This window comes from Tursiops truncatus, chromosome 2 (genome assembly GCF_011762595.2).
Source record: "Tursiops truncatus isolate mTurTru1 chromosome 2, mTurTru1.mat.Y, whole genome shotgun sequence".
Taxonomy (NCBI): domain Eukaryota; kingdom Metazoa; phylum Chordata; class Mammalia; order Artiodactyla; family Delphinidae; genus Tursiops; species Tursiops truncatus.
In genome coordinates this window covers 146,529,587-146,544,565 of record NC_047035.1, presented here as the reverse complement: position 1 = coordinate 146,544,565, position 14,979 = coordinate 146,529,587, and the positions used below count along the sequence as shown (strand labels likewise).

Here is a 14,979-nt window from a genome sequence, read left to right as displayed (position 1 = left end):
TTTAGTCATGAAAAATCTAGCTTATGAGTTTTATTTGGTCCAAAATTCATGACTATTGCTTTTATTTTATGCTGGGGCATTTTTAGGATGGTTTTCATTAAATTTTTCATGTTCAGAAATTAAAGATGAGAGTAATTCTTCAGTGAGCATATTAAGTTGATTTTGTTTAATTAATACAGTTTATTCTCAATTGGAGAGGAACAGTAAGATGGCTTTTCTTCAGTTATTGTTTCTTCCACCTCTTCTATGTAACATTATCAAAGTTAATCACTTTACTGTAAAAATTAGATCAGGTGAAAATTTGGAGAATTCATAAGTCATGGGGTTGTTTAGGCATGAACAAACACACGTGACTGTGATGGGTGTTTAATAGATTTTGTAAAATTAGGAGAAAAATATTCCAATTTGAATGATGCTGTAGCATGATCTAAAAGACAGAAAATGTACAAGATGAAGAATTGCATGATTTCGCATGTGGTGAGAGGACACCTGTTCTCTGACTGCACAACTGACACACCCTAAGTTTAGGAGAAAAATCTACTTGTTTCATTTCCTGATTATTTCCAGTTTGTTTTTTATCATTGTCATCCTTGCTACATATGAATCACAGTCACTGTCCTTCTTTGCTTTCATTATGGACACAGGGTTCCCGCTGCTCTCCTCACCCCCAGTCATCCATGCAGGCCCTGGTAGTTTTTGATGTGTACTTTAAAAATTTCGAAAGCAATGAGAAATTTAAGTGATCAATTTGAGGTCACTTATACGATTCAAATACAGCATTATGATCACCTAATTGTGATAAAAGTGGAGCAGCTTCAATGGACCAGAGTTTTAACTCGGGCAGTTAGCACTAGGAGACTTGTAAAGACTGATAAAATAGGACAGTGGTGTTTTTTTGTTTGTTTGGTTGGGTTTTTTTTTTAGAGAGAGTTACATAAGACTTGTTGAAAGTACATATGGAGAGTTCCTTGGAAATGTAGGGAGGAAAGGAATGTAGCAAGAAAGCTCCACATATTCACCCCAAGGTCTTAGGCAGCTGGTGGTGGTGTGTTCGGATGTACAAATGACAGAGATGGAGACTTGGCAAGTGTGCTGGGTTTCTGAGAATCCAGGAAATCTAATTCTGTCCTAGTGATTTAAAATATTTCCTGGGCAGTACTAAGGACTGGATGCTATTAGTAGACAGAGATTATGACATTTTTCCAGGCTTAGATCAGTGGCAGTTTGATGGAGATGGGGTGTGGAATGAAACAATCTTTGTGAACATAGCTTGAAATGTCCCGTGGCAGACTAGATGTGGAGATGAGGAAGACTTCCGGACACTGTAATAGGCAGGTCAGCATGGTATGTGCTGTGGTTTCACAGAAACCTAGGTGCCAGGTATATACCAGCAACATAAAATATATCTACTGTAAATGAGTGACCTTCCAGGGAAGCTGACCCACAGGTGGCAGGGAGCATCCTCACTTCCTCTCAACAGAGTGATGGCCTTGTCATGTGCTCTGGGATCTGTACCAGGTGTCACTTAGTTGGGGGAAAAGTTTATCAGTCAGAGGCAGTGAGCATTTCTTTTTCAAACAATTTATTTGGTTTTTAGGCTAGAAGTTCTGATTTTTTTCATAGCCCATACTGTCTTTTTACCAATCTTGCCTGGAATGGGAAGAGGACTTTTTTCAGTTGTGCTAATTGATACAATGGACTTGGGTAGCAGTTTATGCTCACTTTTAACCTTGGTATAAGTAAAATATAATCGTGTGTTTTTCTGTAGCTAGTGGTTTGTTTTCAGTTATACCAAGAACGGACTTATGCATATGCATAGAAAAGATGTACATTTGGTGTTATGTACACAGTGCATAGGTAGATGTTCACAGCTGAAAAAATGGGTGAGAATATTTATGAGTTACCTTTACTTTTTTCACTTCTTCTCTCTGGTGTTGGCCACATGCAGGCACTTTACACATTTCTGTTCTCTCATAACCCTGGTATGGTTGCCCCACAGTCATATATCACATTTCTTTATGCTGGACACCAGGGAAGCAATAGATGGCACCTCAAATTTCTAGATGCCTAAATTAAATAAATAAAACACAAATTGGGATCATCAAATTTTAGTGAGAAGGAAGAGCAATTAATCTTCTGTATTGCTGATTGGAGAATTAAAAATATATCCAGTTAGGAAAACTGATTGACTTTTACTAATAAACATAAACCTTTACCCTATTAGGAAAAAAAGTGAAAGTAAGCACAAAACAATGAAACATCTCTGAACTTCTAAGATACTCTTCCATTCTGTATTCCTCCACCATCTATAGTTAGCTTCTATTGCATGCAAACGCTTTTTAAAATCAATGATAGGGAAACAGAACAAGAGACAGAAAGGTGAGTCCCAGTATCTGCATCCTCATGGTTATTAAGTACTGCAAGTGTGTAGTGCTACTAAAAACTGGTCTGGGGGAGCAGCATTGGCACAAAGAAGAAACTTGATAAAGATGCCAGTTCCTGGGCCCCACTCCAAACCTGCAGAATGACAGTTTCTTCCATGGGTCCTGGAATACTTTGTGTGCATATTCAAATTTGAGAGGCAGAATTTACATAAATGCTTATCACTCTAGGCTTACAATAAAGATGACATGGTGAGTTATAATAACCAGTATCACCTGTGACCTCCTTCAAAGATTCTTTTTTTTTAATTAGTTAATTAATTAATTAGATTTTTGGCTGCATTTGGGTCTTTGTTGCTGTGTGTAGGCTTTCTCTAGTTGCGGTGAGCGGGGGCTATACTTCGTTGTGGTGCGCGGGCTTCTCAGTGTGGTGGCTTCTCTTGTTGCAGAGCTTGGGGTCTAGGTGTGCAGGCTTCAGTAGTTGTGGCATGTGGGCTCAGTAGTTGTGGCTCACGGGTTCTAGAGCGCAGGCTCAGTAGTTGTGGTGCCCAGGCTTAGTTGCTCCACAGCATGTAGGATCTTCCCGGACCAGGGCTCAAACCCATGTCCCCTGCATTGGCAGGCGGATTTGTAACCACTGAGCCACCTGGGAAGTCCTCCTTCACAGGTTCTGCCTGAGAGCACATTAAAAAAAAACAAAAGTATAATTGACCTACAATATTATATTTGATTCAGGTGTACAACATAGTTTCAGGTGAACAGCATAATTTATATAGATTACAATAAATTTTTTTAAACTGCATGCTTCAGGCAATTCCAGGGCGAAACCAGAGTTAAGCAAGAGGGCTCTCAGGTATATTTGTGGTGTGAGAGTTGAGTCCAACCTTTGGTTCAAGAAAAGGTAATAGAGTCTGTGTGGTCGGGTCAGGTCCTTGCAAACCACATTCCCCATTGCTATAGCATAATTAGTGGTTGACTGTGAGGTGGAAGGGCAGGTGAAAACAGGGAAAGAGAACATCACATTTTGGCCTCAAAATCTGCAAATTAGAAATTCTTCCTATGTATTTTAAAGGGGCTGTCAGGAAATACTATTTGGTGAAATCATTTTCTATAACATATAGTGTCCTCTCTTCTCTGCTGAACACAGTACTGGATTGGAAATTGTAGAATCCCCGGCATGAGTCATGTTCCTTTTATAAATAAATAGGTCTTGCTGTCTCTAAGCTGAACCTGGTCACCTTTTTTGAGCAAAGGAAAGAGCGGGGATGTGAAGAAAAGGAGATAACAGTCATACCCTCTGGTAGGGAATGAATAAAGCAGATGGCACAGGTGTGATGTCCAAAGGTGAAGGAGGAAGCTTGGCTTTAAAATGTGGTCTGGGAAGCTCTGCTTCAATGAAAATTATTTTGGGGGGCCTAGGTTTATGTCTTCTGGCTGTCATAAACTGTGGACCTTTGAAATATCATGCTTGTTGAGATAGATTAATTTACTGAAAAATTTCCAGTAAACACTGGAATAATGAGCTGTAGGGTCACTGCAAAGAACACAGGAAGATGTTTCAACTGGATTTTAAGGAAACAGCATGTGGGAGGCAACAACTGATTAGAGATTTGGTGTACATGAAAAATGAGCTCTTATAATCTGCACAAAGAAGACTTTCCTGTGATACCCCCTTTATTGACAAAGAAAGGTTTCAAGAGGAACTCCTGCATTTCTGACCTTAGAAAAACACATTTATAGAGGATCTTTTCGTTAAATTTGGAACAACATAGAAGGCAAAATATATGAATCTATTTTGTTTAATAGTTTGATTATTTTCGAAATCAAGAAGAGTTAAAATGCCTTCCTTAGAAAATAAAAAAGGGTATAAACTCAAAGAGGTAATCAGTTAACATAACTATTTGTAATTCAATTATAAACTTTTATATAATTATAAGTCAATATTTTGTTATGAAATAATTTTAGAATTGTAGAAAATCTTCAAAGATAATACAGAGAGGTCTCAAATATGTTTTCATCCAGTTTTCTCTATAGTTACCGTTGTACATTGCCATGCTGCATTTGTGAAAACTAGGAAATTTCCACGGGTACATTACTGTTGGCTGAATTCCAGACTTTATTTGCATCTCACCAGTTTTGACCCTATGTCATTCTTCTCTTCCAGGACCCGGTCGAGCACATTAGGTACATATAGTCATCATATGTTCCCTGTCTCTTGTGCTCTAAGACCCTCTTAGTCTTCCCTTATTTTTCATGACCTTCATGAGTTTGAGGAATACTGATGAGACACTGCTTAGACTATCCCTAAAGCTGAGTTTGTATTATGTGCTCCTCATGATTAGAATAAATGAGTAATTTTCAAGAAAGATTCCACATCTCATCATGTCATATCATTTGGTAATTGACATGGTTTATTAAGGTGGTCCATCACTTGTTTAAAGTATTTGCGAGTTTTCTCCATTGTGAAGTTACTGTGTTTTTCTTTTCCATACTCTATTTTTTGTAGGGCAATCACTAAGTGCATCTCATATGCAAGGAGGGGCTGAGGGGATAAAATAATCTTCCCCACTTTAAAAGAGGAATAACTCCTTATATTATTCATTATCCTTATGTACAGAATATATTCCTTTTCTCCATTTATTTCTATAATTATATTTTTAACATTGATATGGAATCCTGTGTATTTATTGAATATTTTGTTATTATCATTCAGTTCCATGCTCTTTATTTTGTTGTTCAAGTTCATCTACATTTGACCATTGGGAGCTTTTTCAGGTTGGTTTTGTTTCCCCGTGATGTGCAACCAAACTTTTCTTTTTTAATAAATTTATTTATTTATTTATTTATTTATTTATGGCTGCATTGGGGCTTCATTGCTGTGCATGGGCTTTCTCTAGTTGCGGTGAGCGGGGGTTACTCTTCATTGTGGTGCACAGGCTTCTTATTGTAGTGGCTTCTATTGTTGCGGAGCATGGGCTATAGGTGCACAGGCTCAGTAGTTGTGGCACCGGGCTTAGCTGCCCTGTGGCATGTGGGATCTTCCCGGACAAGGGCTCGAACCCATGTCCCCTGCATTGGCAGGCGGATTCTTAACCACTGCGCCACCAGGGAAGCCTGCCACCAAACTTTTGATTCAAGCATTATTTATAGGCTCTGTAAGATCTTTCAGGCTCTTGTGTATTCCCAGTTTCCACAGCCTACTCAGTATTTCCTGCTTCTTTCACATGAGACTCTGTCTGACTTTTACGTTTGGGATAACATAAAACAAAACAAAAAGCAGTCTCTCAAAACTCTTCAATGATCTCCTTGGAAATAACTTGTAGTTTGTAGGGTTTTTTTGGTAATTAACCACTGGGATAAAGTTTTTCACAAATATCCTCTGTTCCCCAAAACTGATCTCTTATTGCACCTACAGGTGAAAAGATACTTGCAGTTGTGAGGGGAGATGAGGCCAGAGAATCACAAACCTACACCTAGGTTTATGACTGCTTCCCTCCAATATGGGTACTGGCTGTCTTGACAATCACACTGAGCCCACCACCCTGACAGCAGAAAGGAGTCAGGTGACAATTTTTTCTTTCAATCTGAAAGGATGACTGTCTATGGGAGGGTATCAGGTATTTAAGTAAATATTTATTCCAGAAAAAGTGATTCTTCAGGGTTTGATTCTGGTCCAGTGCCAAAGCCATACAGGAAGTTGAAATAATTCTGAAGCTTGAGCTGAACTAGTAAAGAGAGACTGGGATTATAGTTCCTCCATCAATCTGTTACGGCTTCTAATGTAATTTAGTGTAATTCACAATGACCTTGATTCTTGGTGCTGAATCCAAGTAATACTGCAACCTGACTTTTAATATACTCTTAAGTGCAGAAACCAATCTGTTGTTCATATTAATGACTGGAATCAGAGACTAAATGTTCAGGATTACTGCAGGTATGAGCCTGTAACACCACATGCTGATAATAAAGACTAAGAGAAATGTATGTAAGTCATTTAGTCCTGCACAGAATGTTGTATCCAAATGGCAGTTGCTGGAAGAGAAATATGTTCTCTAACTCAGGGTGTATGAAGTACTTAATGGAGACAGAAACTTTTTTCTGCTGCCATCGTCAGTGGTCTGTGTGTTTTGATGAGATGGTCTTCCCTCTTGAAGAAAAGGAATTCGTCCTTAAGGAAATATAAATGTATAATAATGTGTTTCAGAGAACAGAAGTCAGTCTCAAATGTATCTTGTGATATTTCCTCTGTTTCAAAAATGTTCTATCAATAAAAATGTATGATTTAAATTTAATAAAATGCACAAGATTTCACACATGAGAGATTCCATTTTTACATAACTATCTTGTATGTTAAAATAACAAGGTGTATCTATCTTCACTGCTAATAGTTTTACTTCACTTACATATTAATAAATTGATGATAATATGTGAAATTCGTAAAATTTTTTTAACCTACACAATTTTATTAATATTAGTGACTCATAACACCTACTTTAAGGCACACTATGATGCTATTCAACAATTCCTGTGATGGGTGGTATTCCATTTTGTTCAGGCACAGAAACATATGACTCTCTTTGTTGCCATCCTAATATTGAGCCTGTCTTGCATGTATTAAATCCAACTTTGTCATATTGCAGGTTTCTGTAGTATTACAATGAGAGTATCTATATTAAGATCACTGCATCCTTTGCATAATTGATATTGGCCTATTAATAAATCTTTATACTGAACTGGAAACTTGTCAGTACTAAAACAATAATTACCACCAACTTAAACTATAATAACAAGTTAGGAAAACAGATAAATATATATCTAAACTATTGGAAAAACACAGCTAACTAGATCTGTAAGTATATCATAGTAATTAAGTACGCTAGGTTTGTCAACAGAAAAAGGATTTGGGATTTGGTTATGATTTATTTCATAACAGAATCACCATCTTACTGACTGTAGGACTGTTATTACATATTCCCTGATGTTTCATGTTTGCTGCTCATGATCTGATCCATGTCTCTATGGTTTTCACCTTGAATAGGCACAGGCAGCAGATTCAACACATCCATAGGACTATTAACTCCTCTAGATCCTCCCCTGAATCTAGAGCCACCCAAAGCGTCCTTGTCTTGGTGAGCACTTTTGTGTCTTTGTAACCCTCTCTTCCATATTTCACATTTGTTTGGCTCCTTTTAGTAATCCCAGCTGGTGAATGGTGAACTCTGCTGCGTTGGTTACTGTCTGTTTCTTACCTCTAGTCCCCTGCATTCTCTTGATTCATGACTGCAGAGTATCCAGGCTTTGTTTTTCTTTGATAATAATGGGAGAATTTCCTAATCTTGTGAGATATATGTAAATTGATGATATTTGCACATTGATCAGTTTTTTGTATATTCATTCCTCTCTAAGTCCTAAGTATAATTTACAAAGTCATTTACAAGAGAGTGGCAAATAAGACAATTTTATGCTCCAAAAGAAGCAATAAATCATAGTACAATTGTAAATGCTGCTTTTTTTTTTGCGGTACGCGGGCCTCTCACTGTTGTGGCCTCTCCCGTTGCGGAGCACAGGCTCCGGACGCGCAGGCTCAGCGGCCATGGCTCACGGGCCCAGCCACTCCGCGGCAGGTGGGATCTTCCAAGACCAGGGCACGAACCTGTGTTCCCTGCATAGGTAAGTGGACTCTCAACCACTGCGCCACGAGGGAAGCCCGTAAATGCATTATTGTTTGATTATCATATAAATACCTATGTAAATATAATTTTATTAATGCTTGTAGTGGAGCTTCAGAATCTAGGCAGTGTCAAGCAGAAGTCTCTTAAATAGTCTGGGATTACAGAGGAGTCTTGAGTGTGCAAATAGGTATCTGAAATAATATATTTTCCTGGAAACAAACAGCCTGGAGTTGTAGGAATAGCTACATGAAATGAAAGAGCATGTGAGATATACCATATATATATGGTAGTATGGTCATTTTAAAAGTATTAATTCTTCCAAACCATGAGCATGGTATATTTTTTCATCTTTTTGTGTTGCCTTTAACTTCTTTTATCAATGTCTGATAGTTTTTTGAGTATGTGTCTTTTACCTGCTTAGGTATGTTTATTCCTAGGTATTTTACTCTTTGTGATGTTATTGCATATGGTACAGTTTCTCTAATTTCTCTTGCTGATAGTTCATTGTCAGTGTATAGAAATGCAACAGATCTGTATATTTTGTATCTTGCAACTTTTCTGAATTCATTGATGTGCTCTAGTGGTTTTTTGGTGGCGTCTTTAGGATTTTCTATGTACAGTGTTATGTCATCTGCAGACAGTGACAGTTGTACTTCTTCCTTTCCAATTTGGTTTGCTTTTATTTCTTTTTCTTGTCTGATTTGGTGTGCCTGGATTTCCAATACTATGTTGAATTAAAGTGGCAAGAGTGGGCATTCCTGTCTTGACCCAGACCTTAAGGAAATGCTTTCAGTTTTTCACCATTGAGTATGATGTTAGCTGTTGCCTTCTCCAAATGGCCTTTATTATGCTGAGGTATGTATCCTCTATACCCAGTGTCTGGAGAGCTTTTAATTATGAATTGATGTTTAATTTTTTCAAAAGCTTTTTATGCATCTATTGAGATGATCATTTTTTTTTATCATATGATTTTTATTCTTCAATTTGTTACTGTGGTTTATCACATGGATTGATATGAAGATACTGAACCACCCTTGACTCCCTGGGATTAATCCCACTTGACCATGGTGTATGATACTTTTAATATATTGTTGGACTCATTTTGCTGATTCTTTTTGAGGATTTTTGCATGTATGTTCATCAGTGACATTGCCTAGTAATTTTCTTTTTTTATGTGATATTTTTGTCTGATTTTGGTATCAAGATGATGCTGACCTAATCCTCTGCAATATTTTGGAATAGTTTGAGGTTATGTGTTAACTTTTTTCTAAATGTTTGGTAGAATTCAACTCTGAAGCCATCTGATCCTTCACTTTTGTTTGTTGAGTTTTTGTTTTTAATTAGTACTGATTCTATTTCATTACTGGCAATTGCTCTGTTCATATTTTCTATTTCTTCTGGGTTCAGTCCTGGGAGATGGTACAGTTCTAGGAATTTGTCCATTTCTTCTACTTTGTTCATTTTATTGGCATATATAGTTGTTCGGTTACCAAAGGGGAAAGGTGTGTGTGTGGGGGGATAAATTGAGAGTTTGGGATTGACATACCTACATAGATAACCAACAAGGACCTAGTGTATAGCACAGAGAACTCTGCTCAATATTCTGTAATAATCTAAACAGGTAAATAATTTGAAAAAAATATATATATATATATTACTTGGCTGTACACCTGAAACTAACACAACATTGTAAATCAATTATACTCCAATATAAAATAAAAATTAAAAAAAGCAGATGTGGTATATATGTACAATGCAATACTATTCAGTCACGAAAAAATGAAATTTTGCCATTTGTAGCAACATAGATGGACTTGGAGGGCATTATGCTAAGCGAAATAAGTCAATGAAAGTCAAATACTGTATGATATCACCTATATGTAGAATCTAAAAAATAAAACAAACTAGTAAATATAACAAAAAAAAAGCAAACTCAGAGATATATCGAACAAACTACTTGTTACCAGTGAGGAGAGGGGAGGGGCAATATAGGAGTTGGGGAGTGGAAAATACAAACAATTCGTTGTAAGATAGCTGAAAGACATATTGTACAACATACATATTGGGGAAAATAACCAATATTTTATAGTAACTGTAAATGAAAAGTAACCTTTAAAGTATAAAAATTAAAAAGAAATTTTTAATAAAATTTTAAAAAGATTCAGAATTCTCAGAATATTTGAAAAAGTGGATGTGCTTTTCTCTAATTTTTACCTTAATCAATGCGCTTTTTAAAATGTGAGAAAGTATAGGGACTTCCCTGGTGGTCCAGTGGGTAAGACTCCGCACTCCCAATGCAGGGGGCCCGGGTTTGATCCCTGGTGGGGGAACTAGATTCCACATGCATGCCACAACTAAGAAGCCCACACGCCACAACTAAAAAAAAAAAAAAAAAAAAAAAATCCTGCATGCTGCAACTAAACATGCCGCAGCGAAGATCCTGCATGCCTCAACTAAGATCCAGTGCAGCCAAAATAAATAAAAATATATTAAAGATGTGAGAAAGTATAAACACGTAAGGGAAGATGGGGAGAACAAACTGCGGCGCCACAATTTATAACACACACACATAGACAAACATACAATGAATGAAAAATCTTATCTGTTAATTCAGGTATAATGTGCTTTATTACTTAACATAGATCACAACTTCCTTTGCTAATCATTAAATATGCATTCATGGCATCATTTTCAAAGTCTTTTGTCATTCCCAACCCAAAATGTTAATCCACCCTTCATTGCTGCCTTTCGTTTATTTTCAAACAGATCTGTGATGTAAACAACTTTGTGCTCTGCATCTTTTGGGGTATGGAGTCTCAGCTCACCTGAGGACAGGTGGTCCTGCCCTGTCCCTGGGTAGTCCTGTCTGTCAAGTGGGCCCTGAGAGGAGAGGGGGCTAAAGGACCTGAGGACTAAGGGTACCTTTGGGAAGATTTCTAAGGGTGACCCCTCACACATCCCTAAACCCACCACATGATTTCCACCAACCAAGCAGCATCTACCATAGGCAACAACAAGACAACACCTATTTCAGGAGGAACTCGGCCCCTAGGAATCAGGCCCAGGGAACCTGCACTTCTGGAAATTCTCTGAAGCCTTCACACTACTCAGTGGTCTCAGGTGTGCTATGCCTGATCTCTTATCTCAGTGCTACTGAATATGGGTCTGAGGGAGTAACATCTGCATGAACAAGAAAACTCGTAAAAGATGTCGTTTTTTGAGCCCTACAGGAGTTTCATAACTTAGAGTGGGGCCTGGTTCCCCGCAAATTTGTACGCACTTTAAAGCTTCAGAAGAAACATTTGCTATGTGGTTCCCATGCAATTTCCCATTAGTATTACGTGATGAGTATTTAGAAATAACATCACCTGTGCCCTCCCCACAGAGTCTGTCTATTGATCTGGGTGGGAGCATCCGAGTGTTTTAACTCCAGGTGATTCTAAGGTTAGGCCCGGTTTAAGCCCAAGCCCAAGGGCTACTGGTACCTGGTGATAGTTGTTTGCAGTCTTCAGTCCTTTTGCCTTTGAGGAGACATTGGTGTCTGCTCTACATGAGATTGGAAAGGGCAGGTCAGTGTAGCCAACTTACTCTGTGCTGTAGCAGAAGTTTTGGGGCATCTGTGTGAGGAGAGAGCATGTGTCGGCAGGAAAGAAAAAGCTCACAGTTTGGTTTCCATGCAGGAGCTCATTGTTCCTGAATCTCTTTTTCAGGTTGCTGTTTCAGCATTTCAAGGTCCTTTAGCCTGTTGGTGTTGTGGGAAGAGGTGAAGGAGCTGTGCTGACGGCACTGAGGCATATTTTCAAGATCCCAATGTGATTCCTCAACATCATATCGATGAGAAAACGACCCAGAGCAGGAGGAAGGAGAGGAGGAAATGGCAGCTTCTCAGGTAACTGTCCTGTCCTGGGTCAGAGGCTCTGTCTGCTTTTCCTTCTGAAATGTCATGGATTAAGAACCTACAGATCTTTAACTCTCTACTTCTTATGTGCCTAGCAAGGTCATTTTCAACTACTTACTTTTTTCCTTCTTGTGATAGTCAAAGTCAGCATTTTAGAATACTCCTACCCTGCGTTGCAGAGCCTTTTCCCCATTGTCTGCATCCAGGCTCCCTACAGAGCCTGGAGAATGACATCCAACTATTGAAATGATTCCCTTTGTGGAAGATCTACATGGGAAGGCATTAATATCCAAAATTCCCTAAGAGAGAATTTTGGATGATGAGCTATTAGTGAAGAAGGGGGGCTTCCCTGGTGGCGCAGTGGTTGAGAGTCTGCCTGCCGATGCAGGGGACACGGGTTCGTGCCCCGGTCCGGGAGGATCCCACATGCCGCGGAGCGGCTGGGCCCGTGAGCCGTGGCTGCTGAGCCTGCGCGTCCGGAGCCTGTGCTCCGCAACAGGAGAGGCCACAACAGTGAGAGGCCCGCGTACCAAAAAAAAAAAAAAAAAAAGAAGGGGAAAGTGAAATGATTAATGTACATCTGAATGCAACAATTTATCACACCAGGATTAAGAAAATGCACTTTTGGTCTTCCCTGGTGGCGCAGTGGTTGAGAGTCCCCCTGCCGATGCAGGGGGCATGGGTTCGTGCCCCGGTCCTGGAAAATCCCACAAGCCGCGGAGCGGCTGGGCCCGTGAGCCATGGCCGCTGAACCTGCGCGTCCGGAGCCTGTGCTCCGCAACGGGAGAGGCCACAGCAGTGAGGGGCCTGCGTACTGCAAAAAAAAAAAAAGAGAGAGAAAATGCACTTTTCTTTTAATCTTTAAGAATAAATTTATTTATTTATTTTTGGCTGCGTTGGGTCTTCGTTGCTGCCTGCGGGCTTTCTCTAGTTGCGGTGAGCGGGGGCTACTCTTCGTTGCGGTGTGTGGGCTTCTTGTTGCAGTGGCTTCTCGTTGCAGAGCACGGGCTCTAGGCACACATGCTCAGTAGTTGTGGCACATGGGCTTAGTTGCTCTGTGCATGTGGGATCTTCCCAGTCCAGGGCTCAAACCCGTGTCCCCTGCATTGGCAGGTGGATTCTTAACCACTGCACCACCAGGGAAGTCCCAGAAAATGCACTTTTAAATGGGATGGCATTAGTGATCTAGATAACACAAAGTTCTGAAAAAAAAAAAGTAATTAGGAGAGACTTGCTCTCTATATTTATACGAAAGACTTACTATTTAAATACACAATTAGAGTTAGGGAACATGAGAAGTATATGTGGACTGAAATTTGCATAAACTTACATTTTTTTCATGATCGTTTCAGATTATGATTTTCTTATGTATTTTCACCGAGAATACAACAGCAGTGATAATGTCTTGCGTGCTTCAGTCACCTGATAATCATTTGTCCCAATACACCTGATGTTCACTGGTTTAGGTGCTTTCTGCAGATTCCTCCATGATGTTCAAATAGTTCTTTTATCTTTAATAAGGGTTTTGTGTGATTCAAGAAATGTGCATAAACCATCACAGTAAATCTGGAAATTCCTGTGTCTTCTTAGTTTTCCTTTGTTTGTACTTTGTTTTTGAAAAACGAACATTTTCACCTTTCTTTATTAAAGACATTGGCTTTACAAGTGGAAGTTGTAAAGTGGAATCAGTCAAGCCTTTTTCTTCTAAGTTTCCATTATACTCCACACTCATGTAACAGACATAGTCTTCTTTATCACTTCGTATTTTTAAAAAAGTTTACAAGAATCATATTGTTAATGTATGCTCAATTGTGTTAAATTTCTGAAATATAGCTCAACTCAAATGATAAATATTTGCTAAGAAATCAGGGATTCAGAACCAATAGCTCTACCTTATTTTATATCATTGTGTGTGTCTCCCCTAGTGTATTTATAAAATACAAATTTTTGCTGGGAGGTTTTTGAGAACTGATTCAATCTCCTTAATAGTAATTTGGCCTGTTCAGATTGTTTTATTTCTTCATGATTCAGTCTTTTTATTTTTAAATTTTTTCTTTAGCCTATTGATTCTTTAGGATCGTGTTGTTTAATTTCCACATATCTGTAACTTTTCCAGATTCTTCCTGTTGTTCATTTCTGGTTTCTTACCATTGTAGTTGAAAAAATACTTAGTATAATATCAGTCTTCTTAAATTTGCTAAGACTTGTTTAGTGACCCATCACATGATCTGTCCTAGAGAATATTCAGTGTGCACTGGAGAAGAATATGTATTCTGCCCCTGTTTGATGGACTGCTCTGTTTTTGTCTCTTAAGTCCATTTGGTCTAATGTATAATTCAAGTTCAGTACTTCCTCATTGATTTTCTTTCTGGATTCATTGTTGAAAGTTGGGTATGAAAGATCCCTACAATTTTTTTTTGTATTGTCTATTTCTATCTTCAAATCTGTTAGTATTTGCTTAACATATTAAAGTCCCCCACTGTTAAGGCGTATTTATTTATGATTGTATTCTTGATGAATTGGCAATGTTATCATTATATAATGACCTTATTTTTGTTGTTGTTGCAGCTTTTGGCTGATTTTTTTTTTTTTTTTTTGTCTTGTGTAACTGTCGCTACCTCTGCTTTCTGTTGGTTTCCACTTTTATGGATTATCTTGTTCCAGTGCTTCACTTTGAGCCTATTTGTGTTTTTAACATTGAAGTGAGTCTCTGATAGGCTGCTTATAGTTTCATCATGAATTTTTATCTGTCTAGCCTCGCTATGACTTTTGACTAAAGAATTTAATATATTTATGTTTATAGTGATTATTGGCAGGTAAGGACTAACCAATGCCATCTTATTGTTTTCTGGATGTTTTGTTGTTTCTTGTTCCTTTCTTCCTCTTCTGCTTTTTTTTATGAATTAGTGATATTGTGTAGTGGTATATTATGATTTCCTTCTCTTTATTTTGTGAATCTACTCTAGGCTTTTGCTTTGTGGTTCCATGAGGCTCATCTTATAGATATAACACTCTATTTTATGTTGAT

General features: G+C 38.3%; 1 protein-coding gene and 1 long non-coding RNA gene across 7 annotated transcripts in view; one reads left to right on the top strand and one right to left on the bottom strand.

The window, feature by feature from the left end:
* LOC141277802 (putative protein FAM90A10) overlaps positions 1-14,979 on the top strand; it is a 112,617-nt gene that overhangs the window by 76,574 nt on the left and 21,064 nt on the right. For 2 of the 6 annotated variants that reach the window (XM_073799887.1, XM_073799885.1), the window contains one exon: positions 11,764-11,942. The exons of 2 other annotated variants lie outside the window; for them this stretch is intronic. In XM_073799887.1, coding sequence (XP_073655988.1) covers positions 11,928-11,942 — 15 coding nt within the window. In that variant the 5' untranslated portion in view covers positions 11,764-11,927. Of the gene's footprint in view, positions 1-10,444; positions 11,943-14,979 lie in introns of those variants that run through there. 2 more of the 6 variants (XM_073799888.1, XM_073799886.1) reach the window with 2 other exon arrangements.
* LOC109551821 (uncharacterized) overlaps positions 1-14,979 on the bottom strand; it is a 40,443-nt gene that overhangs the window by 6,703 nt on the left and 18,761 nt on the right. The window contains exon 5 of the long non-coding RNA XR_012329652.1: positions 1,905-3,055. This is a non-coding gene — a long non-coding RNA (uncharacterized lncRNA). The remainder of the gene's footprint in view (positions 1-1,904; positions 3,056-14,979) is intronic.